General features: G+C 44.8%; 2 protein-coding genes across 4 annotated transcripts in view; one reads left to right on the forward strand and one right to left on the reverse strand.

Annotated features, from left to right (window-relative positions):
• Window positions 1–4852, forward strand: part of adamts6 (ADAM metallopeptidase with thrombospondin type 1 motif, 6) — a 60370-nt gene extending 55518 nt beyond the window's left edge. For all 3 annotated transcript variants that reach the window (XM_086152603.1, XM_086152604.1, XM_086152605.1), the window contains one exon: window positions 1553–4852. In XM_086152603.1, the coding sequence (XP_086008729.1) occupies window positions 1553–1662 (110 nt within the window). In that variant the 3' untranslated portion in view covers window positions 1663–4852. The remainder of the gene's footprint in view (window positions 1–1552) is intronic.
• Window positions 4853–10403: 5551 nt separating this feature from the next.
• cwc27 (CWC27 spliceosome associated cyclophilin) overlaps window positions 10404–21179 on the reverse strand; it is a 37572-nt gene continuing 26796 nt past the window's right edge. Inside the window, exons 12-14 of the mRNA XM_086152606.1 lie at window positions 13421–13530; window positions 13227–13339; window positions 10404–10860 (exon numbers count right to left, since the gene is read on the reverse strand). Coding sequence (XP_086008732.1) covers window positions 10698–10860; window positions 13227–13339; window positions 13421–13530 — 386 coding nt within the window. The 3' untranslated portion in view covers window positions 10404–10697. The remainder of the gene's footprint in view (window positions 10861–13226; window positions 13340–13420; window positions 13531–21179) is intronic.

The following is a 21179-nucleotide window of genomic DNA, read 5'->3' on the forward strand; positions in this document are numbered from 1 at the left end:
AAACTGTGTTTGTGTGTGTGAGTGTGTGTGTGTGTGTGTGTGCGTGCATGCGTGCTTGTGTGCGCGCGCGCACGAGTGTGTATCACAGCAATGGCAGGCAGCCCAGTGAGCGATCGAGGCCAGGATCTCAGACTCGGTCCAAGTATAGTTGCTTTCGTTCTGCTGAGGTGAGAGAGTTGCTCCCATCCTCCCCGCCAGCAGGTTCAGCTCCCCTGTTCGGCGCCTCGTGCGTATCGGAGGAACGCGTCGAGATTCAGCCGCGTGGCTGGAATGTGCATGCAGACAGTGCTAACATGGACATTTTCAATAGGAATCCAGAACATTAAATAGCCGGACGTGTCACTTTGCTGCTGCGGGTCGCCTCCTAAAGGGGCTTTTACTAGATTTTGCAGCCACACCCTCATTCATTATCCTCTGCGGGTGCGACACTGAGAGCGGTTGCCTAGACCAGTGGTCCCCAACCCCTGGGTTGCGGACCGGTATCGGTCCGTGGATCCTTTGGTACGGGGCCACCCAAGAAATTATCAATTATTTCCGTTGGATTTATTATCTGAGGCTGAACAATCTTTATTTTAAAAGATCTTTTATTTTTGAAAAATGACTGGGATCTCTCGGTTACATCTCGGTCACTTGAGCGCCAAAAATATAACCCACAAGCTAGCAAAATGAGTAAAAAACAGACGTCAGACGGAAAGTTTCTTTTCGAAGGGGAAAAAGGAAGAACTTCCAAGAAAAAGAAAGATTTTAACGGACAATACAAGGAGGTCTACTTGAAATGTGGATTTATCCTAACAGGTGATTCTCATAGACCAAGCCGCTCTGCATAATATGCGGCAATGAAGACTCATGTTATGTTGTTAGCGCAATGTTACGAGGAAGCTGCTATTAAATTGCATTCGAGCACACAGTGTATTCACGTTTATTATTATAGTCACGATGTAAACAATCTACATGTGCACCCCCCCGGTCTGCGGTAAAATTGTCAAGTGTTGACTTTTCCGCTGTGATAAAAAGGTTGGTAGTCAAAGAGTGTTTGGCCAGACCAGCGCCGAAGTACCATTCCTATCCTCTCCTGTACACGAGCAGATCCTGACGTGTCCTATGCACGTGCACCAGTCAGAACCCCCACCCCCCAAACACTTGCGGCGAACGGAGGAAAGTTAGCTTGGTTAGCATTGGTCCTAATCGCCATCCAGCGATGTTTCTGACCCGCCGGTAGAAGCCTCTAGCCCAATCAGAGGCGCCGATGGATGCGGTTAGTCCTCCCCTTTTCCTTTTTTCTGTATTTATCAGAAAAAGAGGCACCACTCGGGGGAGCGATTAGGTTTTTTTCCTCCTCCACGGGGCCGCAGAACGAATAAATTCCCGTCCAGATAGTTCAAAGAGGGTTCTGGAAGAATAAAAAAAAACCCTCAGAACTGCGGGGAGTTTGTTTAACAAATACTTCCAGATAAGTATGTTTTGGAAACGGACTAAAAGGATGAAAAGGAATGTCCCAACGTGACATTATTCACACTTTCATTTCTGATCCTTTTTCTCTTCCTCGCTCCAGAGTGCAAAGACGTGAACAAAGTGGCCTACTGCCCGCTGGTACTCAAGTTCAAGTTCTGCAGCCGAGCCTATTTCAGACAGATGTGCTGCAAGACCTGCCAGGGGCACTAACCGGGCAAGCCAGTGAGAGAAAGAGAGAAAAAGAGAGGCTGACTCAGCACTGAGAGCCGAGGGACAAGCAGCTCCGGAGCGGAAGACGGATTGATGCTGGTATAATTTTTTTTTTTTTTTTTTTTTTTAAATCACACCCGATCCTCCCCCAAACCACTTCTCAGCCCCGAACGCTGACCGTTATTTTATTTTATTTTTTTTTTGTTGTTTTTTATTTTCATTTTTTTATTTCACTTCTGTGAAGTGGAACTTGGAAGATGATTTGTTGCTGATGTTTATTTTTATTACAATAATAATTATTGATATCGTTGTTAGTCTTCCTCCGAGTTTTTTTTTTTTTTTTAATTTTAATTGAATCCAAAGTGCTGGACACGTCGCCGGCAGAGGAGGGTGTGCCCCCCCTCCCCAGACTGACGGACAGACTCGGGTGGAGGTGGGGTTGCGGCGAAGGGGGGGGCAGAGGGGGCGACTCATCCGTTTTTTTCCTGAACATTTTGGGATGACTGTGATGGTGCTATTGGCAGGCGGACATTTGGCTTCGGTGCACTTTTTTTTTTTTCTTTTTCTTGTGTGTGTGTAAATACTTTGCCAATTCCCGCTGGAGTAGGACGGAGAACCCCACCCCCACCCCCCAACCCACATCAGCGTACTGTATATTTATTGTACAACTTCAAAAACCGATTTGAGACTCTGTCCTCTGATCCTTCTCACCTACTGTCTCGGAAGGGAATGTGATTGAATTCAATATTCAACATCTTTGCTGGAATGAAAAAAATGATAATAATGATAATATTAATAATAATAATGATATTACATACTGTAAGCGTACCTTAAACCCTTATATACTGTAAGGACTTGTATATTCTATATGACATTGATCCAGGACCAGGACATTACGCGCGGTGAATATAAAAGGTTTAAAAGTCACCCCCCTCCCCCCCCTTCACTCACACACACATATACATACACATCCACACTCACACACACACACACATACACACACACACTTCTTGGGTGCCTTAGATCATGACGTGTTAAATGAAAATAGAGACGTTTCGCCCACCGTGAGCCAGCTGGGATTGTACTCTCACCAAACTGGCCTTAGCAGAGCGAACCATGTTGGGGCTTTCGGTTCCTGAGTGAAGGACTCATTTTGAAGGAGTTTTTCTGTCCGAGGTGCAGCCGCTAGCCTCGGGCTGTCTTTTATTTTTATTTAAGTTTTTTTTTATTTTTCTTTTTAGGGAGGCGTTACAGTCAGGTCTTGGTTGTTTTCCTGCTCGGTAACCATTTCATACACCTCAGAGTTTGACGCCACACCTGCCTTTGTGCAAAAAAGGTGCTACAAGCAAGAAGTGAGTTAGCGTGGAAACACAAAGTAAAAATATTATTTGCGGCGGATGTGTAAATATGATCCATTAGCCTGCATGGCTAACATTGCCAAATTACTACTCTCGTTGTATAAACACACATTTTCTGCGATCCAAAATTAAAGCTATATTCAAGAAATGCTTAGCTTAGCATAGCATAAACCTGTAAATAAGGGTTTCGCCTGTTTTTTGTTGAATTGAAAAGGGTGAATTAGCCAAAGAAAGCAACTGATGCAGTTGCTGTTTCGGCACTGTCATGCTAACAGTGCTAATGACGTTAGCATGTGCTCAGCTCAGGTGCTCCTATGTTTCTGTCGTGGCGAAACAAAAGTAACTAGATTTATTGCAGAAATTCAAACATTTGAAAATAACTGCAAACCAAGAAGGAAGTTTTAACAGCTTCTGGCAAATTTCAAATTGGTTTCAACATTTAGACCGAGTTCGTGTTTCTTTTGGCCATGTTAGCCGCCAAGTTGCAAGCATGAGCATACCATCGAGTCTCCCCAACTTGGCAAAACTTAATGAATTCTCATGAATGAGATTTAAAATGTTTCAGTCACTGATCGTGGCTTTGAGATTGAAAACAAATAAAAAGAAATTGTTGAATCTGGAAAAAATGACGACTCGAAAGGGCTAAGCTAACTATCCTCTAGTTGTAGCATCTCAGCACTCAGACAAACATGTGGCATTAATTCCCCCCCTCGCCCCTGTCCCCTGCAAAAAAAAAAAAAAGAGGATGGTTTCCAAAACTTCTTGCTCGTCCCATCCGTCGCGACAGTGTCGCCGGATAATCTGGGATTGTGAAAATCCCCCAGACAAGCCCCCATCCCCACCCAATAAAGAACAAAAAGCCCCCCCCCCCCCACAAAACAAAAAAAACAGCCAATTGGAGTGGCGGCCCCCCACACCTCCTCCTCCTCCTTTACTCCCCACCTTCCTTTTTGTGGGCGGGTGGGGGTTTAATTTCCACGGAGTGCTGTGTTTACCTCTCCTCTTCCTCCCGCTCAGCTCCGAGGGGTTACGGCCTTCCCAGGCTTCTGGTGCTATCCAGTGGGTGATTCCCCCTCCACCCTCTCCGTCGTGCTTTTTGAAAACGAAACGCAGAAATAAGAAAGACAGAAAGGAAGGCAGGAAGGAAGGAAAAGCAACATCACGTCAGAGTCATGTTGTCATTTCTGTTTGTGTCTGGGTTTCTTTTTTTTTATTACCTCATACTGGGATGTTATTCTTTAAAACTGTTGAACGTGCTGCCATCAGACAAACAAACAAGATGTACCTGGGTGGTGTGTTTGCGTTATGGGGGCGGGGTCATTTGAGGGGGGAATCCACCAATGAAAACGCCTCCCTGGTCTTGATGGACAGCAGCGTCTCCCATCGGAGCTGCCGACAACATCATTCCGGATTTTTTTTTTTTTTTTTGCTGCTGCTACATTTTGATTTTTTTTTTTTTTTTTTGGTAGCCGACGTCACCACGGCGACCACGGACAATTACATAACGCTACGAGCGAGGCAAGTTCGGGGAAAACAAAAACAACAACAACAACAATTGGCTGGATTGGAACGGCTTGGGACTTTTTTTTTCCTGGTTTACCGGCGAATAGCAAACAAACAAACAAGGAAGTGAAATCGACCAACCGGTACTCATTGCTGTGAACTTGGATGTTTGAATGTCACGTTGCTTCTGTCTGTACCTAAAGTGCAAAAAGAAATGAAAAAGCGTCATGTGATTAGTTGCGTATATTTTTATTTTATATTCAGTATTAATGTTGGTACACTGTTACTAATTTTTTTTTTCAAAATGTAAATTATATGCTAATTTATTGTGTTGTCTCACTCGTACGTTTATTTTCACTGCATGCAAACTGATCTCTAGCATAGTGAAAACAAAATGCAGTGGCACAGCCCGTCACCCACTTTTTTTTGTTTGTTTTATTTTTTTTTTTATTTCAAGGTAGATACAATAAAAAAAAAAAGAAGAAGAGCAGCTTTTAAAGAGAGTCCTCTTCATTATTGTTCCGCGACCGGACCATTCTGGCCGAGCCGTCGGGATTTTCAGGAATGCCATCCTTTCACTTCCAACATCGACAAAAAACACGCAACGGTCAGATGGGGCCGGTCTAAAAGATCTTTTGGTTTCTGAGGCTCCGCCAACACCGCCCGAAACCCTCGAGGCGCGATTGTTTTATTCGCTTTTCACAAAACAACAGGATACGGTAAGAGCGAGGCCAGACATACAAAACATGACAATGGCGATGGCAGTTTGCGATGATCGGAAGGGGCTCGGTGCCGCCCTCTAGTGGTCAGAGAGAGAACTGCACACAGGGAGCAGGTCCTTGTCGAAGAATCGACCGAGCAGAAATGCTCCAAAAGCAAAAAGGTGCCCTGATAATTAGCAAAATATAAAAGAAAAAACCATAATATGAGAAGGATACTTTTCTCTCTTAGGACACCCTTTGTTCAAGAATTTTTTTGAGCTATTAGCACAAGGCTAGCCTCTAGCTATGCTGCCGTAAGCTTGAAGGATATCTCATGATGCATCTCTTCTTTAGCTCATTCGTATGAGATCATCTTGCTCCTCGCCACATCTTCATCATATACTTGCTTTATCTCTTCCTTTCCTCTTTTGCTCTCGCTCTTTCAACCCCAACCGGTCGAGGCAGAAGGCCATCCACACTTAGGCGATATCTAATTAAGGTTTTGAGTTTCCTCGCCGCTGTCGCCAAAGTGCTTTTTATGTTCCAGCAAAACCATTTTAGCGGGATGTGACGCTACGACGATGTAGTTCCGTTGCCACAGTGCCGCTTCCCACCCTCCCACATACACACACACACCGTTCCACCCTCCTGCGCGACTTCTCGCTCTGAGGTTTCCTCTCTCCTTGGTAATTAATTCCAAATAAACAGTTACCGGGACGGCTGGCCGGGAAAAATCTCCGTCTCCGTCTAATCCTCGGTGTCCAATTACGGCGGGAGACAGATGGCCTGTTTGGTCTGAAGTGGTCGGTTTAGAATACCTGGATGTACCCCCCCCCCCCCCCCCCAGCTTCCCAGAGGGATCTGGGATTATGTTACCTGTTGAGCCAACCGCGACAAAATGTGGGGGGGTCAAAGAAAAAAAGGTGAAGGAATTCCGGCTGATGGACCTGCTGGTATCTGGAGATGATTGGGGGGGTTGGGGAGGTCCAGCTCTGGTAATTTATCTCTTCATTTATTTCATCCTTAAGTCACATTTTTTGTTATTTCTTGAATGGGATCATTTTAATTTTCCATTTAAATGGAGTCAAATAAATATAATGGAACATAATCTTCTGAGATGTTTACCATGTAGTCTATAGTTGTCATTTACCGATCAATTTCTGGTTGGAATGAACAAGGAATCAAAACACAATCAGCTCAAATATTGTCTCAACATCCTCCTCCTCACACTCCCCGTCCTCTCAACCTACTCGTAATCATTCTTTTTACCTCAAAATGCAACACACACACACACACATGTGGACACACACACACACACACACACACACACACATATGGCCTCCTGCTCCTCCTCCTCAGGCTTCATCAAGGTTCTACTGTTTGTGTAAGTTTGTCATAAAGATGTCCATTCTGACTCAAACTTAAATTTCTATTTGTTTTTCTTATTTTTTTAAATAAATAAATAAATTAAAAAATACATTTAAAAATGTATTTACCAATTTACTCCTGTTCAATCATTTCTCATTTATGAATTAATATATTTTTTCATTTATTTTTTTGTAGATGTTGCATCCCATTTTCTTTTTTTTTCAAATAGTTTTGTGAATAATGCTGACAAATTGCTAATTTTCTGCATTTTCTTGAAATATTTTGTTAATTTTTTGGCTTATTTCAATGTACTTTTTTTCTGATGTCAGTCCATGAATTTTCTTATTTGATTCTCACTTTTTTCGTTTGCAGGTTCGTAAAATTGTAGAGACGGTTCAGAGAGGGACAGGCTTTTAGAAAAGAGAAATCCTCCGATGGCGATCTGTCACTTTTGGGCCCTTTGCCTGTCACTCTGTGAACCGATTCCTCAAATGCTTGTTCGACACCATTCCACGGGTGCTAATCACCATGGTAACGGCTAAAACTTCAATCCAGGTTCTAGAATTATGGTTCCTTGGCTACAGATCCAAGAAAATTTGCTACTGGATGGCTAATTTATAGCAGCTAAGCGAGTGCTCTTTGGGCTACAATGGAAATTAAAGGCTGCGCTTTGCAAACAGAAGGTGAATGTCACCTGGAGAAACTGTTGCTTACCATTTTTTATAATTGCCTTGTTAGAAGAAAAGTTTTTCTGCTACTTTTTGGAAAGCAGGAGGAGATTTTAACCCCTCCGGCCTCCATCTTGGGTGGAGCCGAGCCCCCGGGTCGCCTCCTCTCCGTCCACTCTCTGTCCTCCGTCGGTGGAAAACTGCCGCAGGTAAGTGGATTAGATCCACCAAGAATCGATAGGCAATCACTCAGGCCGGTGGAGCGAAGCCAGGAGCCGCCGCCTGGTCGGAGCGGGCCGATCGGCGCGGGGCATCGTCGTCTGGCCGAGACGGTTCTCCCCGTGCCGGAGACTTAAGGGCGTGTTCCCTGAAGAACGTTATTAGATCCATCGGGAATGAATTATGCGGTAATTTAGCCGGGGCTCGCTCCCGCCGCCCACCGGCTAATGAATGACAGTCGGCTAACGAGGACAAAACGGTTATGGGGCTTCGGTGACGGTGTCGGTCAGGGAGGATTATGAGGGGGGGGGGGATTATTACTGGGCCCGCCGTCTCCCGCTCATGGGCGACATGTCCTTCAAGAGGGTGAAGATTTGCATAATGCCCAGATGAGGACATCTGGGACGAGACTTCAGCTCCAAACTTTGATAGCGCCGCCGCTACGGCGGGATCTGCTCTAATGGATCTGAATGAACCTGTCACTCATTTGACAGGGGGTTGTTGTTAACTGCCATCTGCAATATCATCTCATGATATATACATTTTTCTTAAAAATTGTAGGCTAAATGTTAGACCATGCTGGTTGGGTAATTTACAGAATGGCTAATGATCAATCAATCAACTGTGATTGTGATTGATGAGGCCATCTTTGTGCATGAGATATCAGATTAAACATTAGATTTAATTAGAGTATAATTAAGGGTTTATGTCAGTGGCGAACAGAAAGATGCTGATCGGCTGGTTTATTGAGTGATGCATTACGCAGACGATATTCCGCCGTATTTTAACATTCAGTAATGGCAGAAATGCTACTTTTAGACAAAAAGCGTTGATGCCATTTTATGTTTTTTCTCCATTTAAGTCTCAGTAGCATCGCATCAAGCTTCCTGCCTCCAGCTCTGTCAGCGGACCGATATCTCCGGAGCTTCGGCAGCCGGACGGTGTTTTTGAAAAGTAGCCGAATCCACATCCGCAAAAGAAGAAATGCTTGTCGTTAGGTCGCCGCTCGTTCTCTTACGAATCACCTTCTTTGGCCAAACCACCAAGTCCAAAAGCCTAACAGATCATCACGGAAGGCGAAGCTGTAGATGACTAAACCAGCATCACCTTCGAACTCCGAACTGCCGGTTCCTTGTCCAGGCCTCGTTTTCACCAAATGCCGCGAGGGGGCAAGAGAGGAGGTGGAGGGCGGGAGTCCGGGCAGGATGGAGGGTTGATGGGGCCTCGGAGCCGCCGGAGCCTCAGAGGTGCCGGTTCTCGGAAAATAAGCTGCAATCACTCACGGGGGGGGGTCGGGGGTGGGGACGGGGCGCAGGTTCCAGGGCAGGAACTTCCAGGAACCGCAGGAGGAACCGTCGTTTCTAGACGTTCTGTCAACCCAGACCTTCCAGGGCTTTTCCTGCCGCAGCTGCAGAGCTCAGAGCTGCGATTCATCACGGCGGAGGTCGGGGAGGAAAGTCTGGAGCGGGACAGACGCACGGGGCGGGACTGCAGGGGGGGGCGGGGCCAAGGCAGCTTCACCCAACTGCACCTTTACATTGATTTTATCTTTAAAATTTAAAGTAAATGATTTACTACCTTAATCCAAGAGTAAATTCTCATAGACGGACAGGTAAAAACATTTGAGCAATTTTGGACAGTCGAATTCTTTCCTGTTGCTTCTATTGATGTTTTTATTTTATATATTTCTCAATAATTGTGAAGTATTCTTTGTTGACTTCAAAAGAATTGCTTCATAATTTCCAATTGATCTGAAGCTATATTATGAGCTTGTTTGAATTTAAATTTTAGCTCAGTGTTTTGTATTTTTAGTGTTTTTAAAATCTTGAAAAAAAAATAGTAAGCTTACTACCTCATTCTATTTTTGTTCCCTCAGAATCTGGGAGCCATTTTGACTTTATAAAATCTTTAATCAAAGTTAATAAATCTGCAGTTTTCTGAAAATGTATCTGGAAATAAAAAAGAAAATTTAAAGTAAAAATGTGCAAAGTGACTCTTGAATGAGCTGAATAATCAACAAAAATGAGAGAAAAAAAAGTTTTCCCTCAGAGCAATAAAAATAAACAAACAAATAAATTCATGCAAATTACCTTGAAATATGCAATAAAAAAAATACAGCTTTTTTTTTCAAGAAGGTCCCTCCAACAGAAAGTATTAAAAGAAGTAATGGGGATATTTCTGAGAATACGATCTAAACTGTAAAATAGGAGTGAGAGAAATACCTCAGTTTCAAAATTGATTTGGATCAGTTCTGAAACACATCGATGCAAAGCTTTTTATCTTCATATGCATTTTAATTCTCCATTCCATATCATACTTTGAGCTCGGTTAAAATCGCTGATGCATTTTCCGTTTCTTTCCTTCCTCCTGTTGCCAGCGGTAGCGAGTTTGAACCCGGACCGGGATTGTGTCAAAGGTGTTTTATAAATAAAGCTTGATTGATGTGCTGAGAGGCCGCCACCTTGTTTACCTCTTCCTCTCAAAAAACGTCACCCTTCCCTCATCACCATCATTACAGGCTGCCTCCTGGGGGCCGTGAGGCAAAATATTTATTTTGTGTGACTCATTTATGTTTCTTTTTTTCGAAAAACCAGCCGTGTCGACGTGTTTCCGACAGCCGGCCCAAAAAAAACCTTCTCCAAAGAATGGAGGTAAACATGGCGGCGGCCGCGTCCAGAGCCACTGACTCATGAAGAACAGGGAGACTCTACTTTCCAACATTTTGTAATAAACTTATCCATTGGATTGGTAAATATCAGGGCAGCGAAGGACGCACACCTAAAATGTTTTTTAGGACCTTGTTAAGTGTTTTTGAATCTTGAATGTTCTCTCTCATAAATATCTTTCTCAATATTAATTTTCAAAATGGATGCCCCTGATACTTTTATTTGTAACGGCTTGTAATAAAAACAAACAACCAAATCTTAAGGAACATTAGCTATTTATTTTCTTGAAAAAGAGTCACGAGTAACATCGGAGAAGGAGGATGAGGACGGGGAAAGGGAGGTTAAGCAGAGGGCAGAAGAGCGGTCTGAAGGATGAACCTCCATCTGATGGAACCTCAACCTCCGGCGGCTCCGGGGAATCCAGCTGTTCGGCTGCGGCGGCATCTCCGTCCCGGGTCGGAGGAGACGGTCGGTCCAGATGTTGCTCTGCAGGCGGGAGGCCATGTGACGGCGGCCTGACCTTTGACCTCGGCAGGGGGGAGAGGAGGCGCCTCACCTCTTGGCCTTCTTCTCCTTCATGATCTTCTTGCTCTCCTCGCGGCGGCGCTTGTTGACGGGGTTCCGGGGGTCGTAGATCTCGAAGGTGTCCTCGTCCTGCATGTTGGCGTCCTTGACCTTTCTGGTCTGCTCATCGAACTGCAGGACGTGGCCCAACCTGCGGAGGAAGGGGGTCATAGGTCACGACGCACATTATCGGTCTGAAGCTCACAAAGAGCAGTGTTCAGGACATTCGGGTAAAAATAATATTCTAAAATAATATTAATAGTGATAATAATCATCATAATAAATAACAATACATTTTTCTTAAATACATATATTTTATCAAAAATAATAATAATAGTGATAATAATAATAAAAATCATCATAATAAATAACAATATATTATTCTTAAATCTAACAAAATAGTCATATAATCTTGTTTCCTATTAACATCTGTATTAACAGATGTTTCAGAGGCCTCCTGTGTTTTAACTTTAAATGAGATGAGATGAGAACAACTTTATTAATCTCGAAGGAAATTGTTGTGCCAGAGTTTCAAGTGAAAAACATAACAGTAATGTCCATTTTCACCAATTCTCAGATTGAGGGAAAACTTCCCTTTCCTGTTCACCTTTGGAATCTTCATTTCCATTTATTTATTTCTTTACTTTTTTTATTTTCTTCCTCTTTGGACAGATTATTGGATTATTTTCCTTCTCGACCTTTGACCCTGTTTACAATACCGCTGCCTAATTTGTTTGTTTCTCCGTCGTTCAGACCCACAGTCGACGCTCGATGTCTTACCCCTTGAAGATTCAAACCCAATTCTTGCTCGATGCCCGGGCCTCAAGCATGCGTGCGCGCACGTGAAGCGCGTTTGTGTGTGCGCGACCCGTTTTGAAATCGGCAGGAGTTGTGACAGCTAATCTAGAATGTCACGGCTGGACTCTGGCAGACCCTGAGGACTCCCACTGTGAGAGTAGGGGCCGCCTCTGATAATTTGTCTAGCAGTCTGGGTGATGACAGCCTGCCGGCCGAGCGGCGAGGGGTCCCGCGTCTTTTTTTTTTTTTTTTTTTTTTTTTTTGTATGTCCGTGTGTGCGCGGGTGCGTTTTTTTTTCTGAAAAAAAAAAACAAAAAAAAAAAACAACTCAGGCACCGCGTCGCTACAGAAGCCTTCTTTTCCTCCATTTATTTTCTCTGACATTTTTTTTTTTTTTTTTCGGTCTCCCGGCTGGGAGTTAAAGTACAGGAGCCCATGAGGAGGAGGAGGAGGAGGAGGAGGAGGGGGGTGAAGGGGGTGGGAAGGGAGCTTAAGTGGGAGTTTGCAGACACAGATGGAATAGTTTACCTCCTCTGGCCTAGACTTGACTTCCAATGTCTGACCTGTTGTAACCCACATTCTGCTCCTGAGTGCCACCCGCTTCCCACCGCTGTTTTTCTGCCACCGCCGGACCCCCCGACCCCTCCCCGCCCCCCAATCCCTCCTCAGCGGGTACGGCGAGGGGGGCGTCCTGGCGAGGTGTCTCTCAAATTCATTAGAAGCCCCCCTCCCCCCCTCCTGTAAACCCCCGCCTTGCCAGACACACTGGATGGAGTGAATAGCAACTCCAGGTTGTGTTGTTGTAAATCTCCCGGTCTCAGACACGCACGCGGTTCGTTTCAAAGCGCCGCCGACTTTCAGAAGCTCCTCTTCGACGTGGAGGAAGACGAGGAAGGATAAAGGAGGAGATCTCGGGCGGTCGGGTCGGCCCCCTCCGAACTCGAGATTCATAGTGACGTTTTCGGAAACGTTCTGTCGGTTTCGTCTGGTTATTCGGGCGGCGACGGCGGTGCACGTTTCTGCGGTCCCCGATTCAAATCCGACGATTTCTGTGCGGATTTGCCATGCGCTGCTTGTGTCAACGGGTTCTCCGATATCCTTCAACAGTCCAAAAACATGCTGGAGGTTCATGGAGGCCCTAAATTGCCCAGACGTGTGAAGGACAGAGTGAATGGTTGTGTGTCTCTATATGTGGCCCTGTGATTGATGGGTCCAGGATGAACCCCGCTTCTCGCCCAATGATAGCAGGGATAGACTCCAGCATCCCCGCGACCCCCTGCCTGCACGACAGGTGGTATAAGAATTGAATGTATGTATGAATGAATGTTTGGTCATTTAGTCTCTGTCACTCACAAGGTAGCACCAATCATTAATCATGCATCACATGTTGGCAGTAATGTTCACTTATCTACTGCAGGATTTCCAGTTCAAAGTTCAAAGATTATTATTCTGAATCATCTTTAAGATGATAAGTTTTAGTAGCTTTTGTGTTCATTTTACACTTTTTTCCCTCAATTTTAATTTGATGTCGATTTACAGTTAATTTCAAACAATTTCCAGGAAAACCTTTAACCAACTTTTAGGTAGTATTGTTGTCTGTCTTATTGTTGTTCGTAGATTGGTTCAACACACACGCCTGACTTTCTCCTGTTTGACTACACCGAAAGGAATATTGATTTCTAATATATGATCGATTGACGCCATGTCGATCAGACTAACCATCCTGTGTCGTCGTCCTCGGCCAGTTCCTCCACGCTGTCTTCCGGGGCTTCCGGGGCTTCGGCTATGGCCGACGATAGCTTGGACTTGAAGCGGTTGAGGAGGGCCATCGTCTGAAGCAAGGGGTTGAAGGTCAGTGTCAGGGGGTCAAAGGTCAATGGTTACCCCCCACCCCCCACCCCACCACCACTCACCTGCTCCTCTCGGCTCGAACCTTTCTTGTTCTTCCCCTTCCGCAGGTCCTCGTATTTCTTCCGCCCCTCGAAGTATTCGGCCACTGCCTCGCTGGTTGGCTTTTTAACCTCTGCGGACACGAGCACAAATCACACACACACACACACACAAACACACACACATGCAGTCATATCATAACTATAACTACAGTTTCTCATAATGCTGACGCCTGTTTGGAGTGTTAAGCCATCTTGGACTGACCCGCCCCCCTTCCCTTTTCAACTTAATTTCCTGGTTTGTGTTTTTCTTTCGGGCTGTTTAGACAAAGACGGTATTTTTTGTTGCTTTCAGATGACTCTGAAAACCATCCCTCCATCCGGGAACCAATGATTTGTGAAATTGATTAGAAGCATCCGCTTCCCCTCGCCGGCAGTGGCGGCCCTCCCGGCCCTCTGGAACACAATTCCTTCCTTCACCGGCATTTCACCCTTCGGCCCCGGTTTGGATCCCGCCGGACGCTGACAGACACGCTAACAGACACCGGTGACAACGTGGCCTCCTCAGCCGAGGTTAATTTACAGATAATAACTGTGATATTCAATGATAATAACACCGCAGCGTAATGCCTCCTATTATAGGACGCGACTGTCTGCATTGAACGCGGATATATAACGTTTCCGCGCATGCCGCTGGCAATGCAACCTCCGGCGAACCCCCCGCCCCCACCCAACCAGCTACACAAAAACACCAACTGCCAGACCAGATTATTTCTGCACTGACAGCATCATTTGTGTCAAAGAATCTGGGAACTATCAGATTCACCGAGGAAGAAGAGGAGGAAGAAAAGGAAAGGGGGGGGGAGAAGGAAAGAAAAAGCCGCAGCAGTTGTTTTTTTTTTTTTGTGAATCAGTCATTTTAGCAAAACAAGAGAGGCCCTCAAATCCCTGAGGAGGACAAGGAAAACACTTAATAGTGAAAGATTTGTCGTCGGGGTCGACGAGCCTCCGATGGGCTGATGAGCTGAGCAGACGCAGCAGGCCACTTGTGTTCAAGGCACCTCGAGCGAAGCCTCGCGGCCCAAGAGGTGACGGCGGATTGGAGATACAGCCGTAATGGGACGTGAAGCCAGGTCAAAAATAAATGTAAATTTTTTTTTTTCTCACTGTAGATTTTCCAAATGTCTCGTGTCACTTCCCGAACAAATTTTTTGACTTTTCCAGATAACTACTTGTTAATTCGAAGGTTGTTTTCTCTTAATTCCTAATGATAATGACACATTTCTTCAGCAAATTTTCTCTGATAAACAAACAAATATTTTTGCTTTAATAAATAGTTTTAACAAATAAAATCAGCTTTATATATACATGTAAGGGCTGGGACTTGAGTGCACTTCACTTCAACTAACTAATAAATTACGAAAAAAAAAAAAAAAAAAAGGAAAAGAAAAAACAATGAACACCGTGATCAAATGAGACAATGCGACAATGTTCATTGCACTTTATGGGGGAAAGAGTTTTTACTGATAATGTAAGCACTTCATTAGCATGCAGGTCAGTTAGTTTTGTACTAGCATGATGTTAGCTTTGTACGTGCAAGCAGGTTGATAATGTTAGCTTTGGACATCAGGTCTGTAGGTCCCAAATGTTAGTTGGTACTAGCAGGCAGGTCGGAAACGTTTACTCCGCCGTGGAGGACAACAGCGTCGAAAATATGAGTGAGCAGAGAGTCTCCAATCAGTACTTGAGCGCATATCAGGGCTCAAATTCAGAAACAAAACATCCAAGTTCATGTCAGATCAATCGACCCATCCACTGTCAAGATGGATCTCTGTGGAGTTTGGACCACCGTCATCTCGGTGGTACAAAGTAAATACCTAGAGGAGGTACTGCAAATCCGTCCACCTGCTGAGAATTACGAACTTCTCTAAACAAATTCAGCAGCTGAATAACGATGGAAGGGATGTACACCAGGTAATTTTGATTAATTAATTACTACTAGTCTAATTGATTCAGTTATTTTTTAAAATCCAACCAGATTTTTTTTTGGAAGAATCACACCTTTTACCTTGTTGGTTTCATCCGATCTTATGAGGTTGCTTTGCGTTAAACTACCAATCCAATTTCAAGCTTACAAACATCCCATAATTTACCAACTGGTACCAGTAAACAGCGCAATCCAGAACCTGAGAGAAAAATCGAGACGGATGACTGACACGCACTGATTGCCTTTGGAGAGAAAATATTTGCAGGCTTCACCTCACCTTCGGCGTACTGACGGATGGGGGGAGCTCAAAAAAAAAAAAAAAAAAGAAAAAGAGGAAAAAAAGGAATCGGGGACACGATCAGAGGGAAAAGATAAAAGGAGGTGAGGCATGATGTGAGGGGACGAGGTTCCACCTGGGCTCGGCAGGAATCCCAACCTCCGAGCCCCCTTAAAGACCTGCGGGAAGATGTAGTGGACCGAAGCCCCTGACCCAGTAACCCCTTTGCTTCGTCTTCCCCTCGTGACCTACATTGCAGAGCTGACAAACAGAGGCGGGAAAGCAGCGGCGTGTCCGACCCCGGCTCCCCCGGGCCAGGGAGGAGAAATTCGAGTCGGGCCGGTCTTATTACATAAGCGATAAATCACAGGAAAGATGTTCATTACATATGACCAAAGGTGCAACGGAAGGGTGAATGCATTCAACTCAAACGCGAGACTTTTATTATCATCTTCATCATTCATAAATAAAAAAAAAAAGAAAAAAAAAAAGAGTATGTTAATTTTGTTAGTTACAGTTAAAAGTGAAATAAAAAAATACGGACTAAATGTTTATATTTTTGACAAAATGTCATGTATTGCCTTATAATGATCACTTGTCACATTGGTGCTGGAGCCGATCCCAGCAAACCCAGAGGAAACCCATGTAAACAAGGGGGGAACATGGAGACTCCACACAAACGGGTCCCCTGTCGGAATCAAACCAGGGACCTTCTTGCTGCACCCTTGCTGTGCCTCCCGTATTTGGTTGTGTGATTTATTGTATGATTAATTATCAGGACAGGTTGTGGATTTGGTGCAAAAGTACATACTCAGGGAAACAAAGAGCCCATTAACGGCAAATGATGATTGAGAATAGAAATGCACGACGAAGACGAATGAAACTGCTGTGTTTCTGTGTTTTGATAAATAAGCATTCCAGCTCGGGGCCGGTAGGAGGTTTCCTCGGCAGGACGTGTGAAATAGTGAGGCGTCAGGACGGCGGCGGCCCGGCCGTCAGCGGCGTCCCAGCGGCGGTGTGGAGCTGCAGACCGCCGGCTGTGAGGCCACGGTGTCAGACAGTGAGAACGGCCCGCTGGCCACTGGCCACTCCGACTTTCCACAACAAGACGATGCGATGTTGCAGGCGCACGTGACGCCCCGATGTGTTCAGGTGCACCAATACATGATGCAACCGGAAAATCCTGCACGTCTGCTGGGAGGTGTCAGCTTTGCTGCTACTTCCCAGTGGTTTGTTTGTGTGTGTGTGTTTACCACAAACTTACTGAGTAAGAACTTCATGTAGGGTTGCAATGATTTCCTGACTGACGTCAGGTTGACGTCACCATGACAACAACTCAGCGGGAAAAGAGCTGTCAAGGCGGGAGGGGTGTCATTCTTCTAAGTTGGAAGACGTGGACTTAATGAGAAAGGAGTTGATCTAATGTGAAAGGGGGCGTGGCTTCATCCAGAGCAACAAAACAAACTATAACAGGGAGGCCTTGATTTCACGTCAGGTTTGCAAGAAGAGGAAAAAAAAAACAACAAATCGAATGATTTACGTCACCTGAAAATCTATTAAATAACCTCAAAATCTGCAACAAACTAAAAATGATTTACCTTTTAATTATTTTTTATTTACTCAATTGTTATCTGTACCACTCATCCCAGGGTTGCTGCACCTATTCCAGCTGTCATTGGGCGAGAGGTGAGGTCCACTGTGAACCATGAACAAACATTCGCCCTCCTATTCACACGTCATGCAGACATTTTTTTTTTTTCACATCATTCGGCATATGACCAGTCACTCATTCATACATATGTCATATAGAAACATACAAGCGTTCACTCTCTGATTCACATGTATACGGACATACAATTCATTCATTCATGCATCTGTCATATAGAGACATAAAGACACTCACTCTCATTCACAGATATAGTCAATTTCAGTATTTCCAATGTTTTTGGACTGTGAGAGGAAACCAGAGGAAAATCCAGGAGGAATACTCCAAACAGAAATGTCGCCTGTCAGAACTGAACCAGGGACTTTCTTGCCGTGCGCCGCCGAACTGACTCCTTAAACTTCTATTAAATAACACATTCATGAAGTCAGATTGCAAACTCCCATAGCATCAGTGTAAACGAAGCATTTTTTGGTAAAACACGATGTTTCGCAGAGAAGCAGGACAGAATCCATTATCTGATAGAATCCAGAAGCGTCCTTCTACGCTGTCAGTTTTTTTTTTTCTCCTCTTCCCAAATACAATCCCAGGAATTTCCAAGCACAGCCCTGGAAATCCAACCGGTTGACATGTAGGGCGGGTATGGGGGGGCTGGAGGGGGTTGATTTATAAGCCCCGGTGAGTGATGGCCTTCCGTGGCTGGATACTGAGTGATGACGCCCCGAGGTCCAACATGACCAACTCACATCACCCTCTCCAGCTGTTGTCGCTAACGACTATCTTTAAGTTTGATGGCCATTCTAACTACATTCCTCCCCCCTCCTGTCACCTGGACTCAGGATGCCGACAAATCACCCCCTGCACCCCCACCCACCCATGTCGTAGCAACGATTGGCCTTTTTTTAACTTCGCGGATGCCTCCCCTGCAGGACGAAGCGGCTCCTCCCGTTCTTCCATCGCTGATTATGCAACGATGGGAGTTTTAAAAGCATTTACGCAACCGAAAGGGTCTGGCTAAACCAAAATCAACCAACAATACCCCGTACTCAGTGAGACATAACAATCAGCCAGAAATTATTGTGAATTTTCGTAGAATGCGTGGAATTACGTGGAATTACGGGATAATTAGAATGTAATTACCTGAAACACCAGCAATGAATACACAGAGAGGCTACATGGATAATAATTCATGTGGGAAGTATAAGCATGAGGAATTAAAAAAAAAAAAAAACAGAGTAGTGTCAAAAAATAGAAATGAATTACAGGAAAATTAAAATGTCAGACCTAAAAAAATTGCTGGCCTATATACTAGATTTAATTAAAAAAAAAAAATCCTGCTTAGCGTTTAACAATCAGCAGGTTTTTTTTTATGAGTTAAAAAAAAAAGGAGCATGGCGCCGAGACATGAGGGCACTCATCCATCACAAATATATCAAAAATAATTTTGTCAGTTAGTGCTTTAGGGTCGGGGGGGTAGACGATCTGTCAACGGTTACACAACTGGGAAAAGTGTTAAAACTATTTCAGCGACCCGTTTTTTTCTTTTTTCTTTTTTTTTATTAAAAAAAAAAGGGGAGGAGGGGACCGGTGTCAGATGATTTACAGACGGGACAAAATAACAGGCTAATCTATATCGCATGTAATTGGCGTTTTATGTTCTTCTAAGTCAACAGAGTGAGTGACGGGGCACCAGTGTAATGAAGAACCTGGAAGTGGAATGAGGACTGTTGCCACATGGTTTCGGGCCGCGTATTGAATGGACGGTGGCTTTCTGAACGCTTCTCTTAGTTTTGGCTCCGCCACCCGGTAGGCGACGCCAAGAAAGGAGAAAACCAGACGACGGGGGAACATGCTATAATTTATTTGATGAAAACTCGAGCGATGACGGTTGAAAAAATAATCCAAATAGGTGAAGGAGAAGAAAGGGAGAAAAAAAGAAAATGCTAGAATTCTGAGGGAGGGGCTCATGTTGAGGTGAGACGCTATAAAAAAAAAAAAGAAAATAGCAGCGCATCTGGTTGGAAATCATCTAACAATCTAAAAGATGTTGCTGAACAAACTACATGAATCCGATTTCAAAGGGACTGAATATGTCGTGATAATGGAGATCGTTTCTTTCTAGGTTGAATCTTGTCTATTTCATTATCTAGCATTGGAATATTAGGATTGATATCCTTATCAATTCATGTTTTAGTATTTTTTAGTATGATTTCAACATCGGACTCAACCGCAAACGATCAATACATTATTGTATTATTTTTCATAACCAGTGGAACCTCGGCCTGCGAACCCCCCTGAATCACGGACATATCAACCAACGAACACTTTTCAAAGACATTTTGAATCGCCCCCGAATAAGCTCTCGGTGCACTAACACAGATCATTAACACCCCCGCTGCCTGTCACACTCCTACTGTCTAACTCTTTGCCCTTCTCTCTCGCTCTCTCTTTGTATCAGAGATGGTCGAGGCAGAAAGCTGCCTGCACCGAGCTCGGATCTGTCCGAGGTTTCTGGCAGTTTCGTCACCGATGTCGCTAAGTGCTTGCTCAAGGCGGGAATATTGGGTTTCTGTAAATCATCTTAAAGAGTGGTGGTCCGGACCTGCTCTACATGAAAAGTGTCATTCGACGACTGCTTTTGTGTTTTGGCGCCGTATAAATAAAATCTGACTGACTGGCTGGATGTAAAAGTCTGGACTGCAACTGATCGTTTTCTTCATTGACCGATCCGTCGATCATTTTCTTCACTAACCAACCCAAACATATCAATCAACCCCTGTCGGTGATGAATTGGAAGCTGGACAGCCAATCGATAATTTTTAGCACATTTTTGAAGAAGGAAAGTGATTGATCGGTAAGTTGAGAAAACGGCGGTCAGATTAACGGAGGGTGAAAAACAATCCCCAGCTGCAGACCTCCAAACCTCGTGGCCTCGCTGACCGGTTTGTGAGGCAGCTGAGTGAAATGTGACCCCGGAGGGATGGAGGGATGGAGCGCGGGGGGGGGGGGGGGCTTCTCGCAAGGGGTCAGAGGGGAAGCGGCGGGCCGATTCAAAGCGCTGTAGGAACGATGGTGTCGGCGTGTGTCTGCAGCTTCGGACGGCTGGGACGAGATGAAACAAGCTGTCGCGGTGCCCGCCGCTCCTCTGCAGCCGGGGTGGAGATTTACAACGCAGGAGCAGACGGCCGTCTCCCCCGGCAGCGGGACGTCTAAGAATCCCCATAATGGAATTAGCGTTCGCTTCCAACACTGAAGCGAGGATCTCCTGCCGCAGGCTGGGTGAATGCGAGGTCCCGAACAGAGTTTAAAACCATGATGGAGGGAAGCCCGAGGTGCTGGAGGGTTTTACTAGAGGTCGTTTTCCAGGACTAACAGGGGTTCGTGCACTCTGTACAAAACTCTCAATACTGCGAGTTCAAAACCGTTAAATGTCACTTCTGTCATTCATCTGGTTGAGTGGAAACAGTCTGATCCTATGAAAAACCCGTTTTCCCCACTGGAATCAACCACAACATGGGACAAACAGAAGATCCGAACTGATCGCTAAAGGAGCAACAGGTTATGCGACATACCTGTGTGATACGATGAATTAGTGCCATAAATGCACCAAAACTAATGGCGGTTGGTGTTAAATAATGGAATGGAATTCAAAAGCACGTCTTATTTCTCATTGGAAAAGATTTCGGGGGGAAAATAGGACGCTAAGGTGGTGCCATCTTGCTTCCTGTTTTGGTCCAGCCAAGATAGTAGTTTTCTCATTTCGATGAGCTTAGTGCTCTTATTTTCATTCATTCTGTCATTATTTATACCGCTTATCATGCACTCAGGGTCGTGAGCCTGAGTTGGGCTGGATCCT

The sequence above is a fragment of the Fistularia commersonii genome, chromosome 9 (assembly GCF_037954325.1).
Source record: "Fistularia commersonii isolate RoL2024-O1a breed Wild chromosome 9, RoL_Fcom_v1.0, whole genome shotgun sequence".
Taxonomy (NCBI): domain Eukaryota; kingdom Metazoa; phylum Chordata; class Actinopteri; order Syngnathiformes; family Fistulariidae; genus Fistularia; species Fistularia commersonii.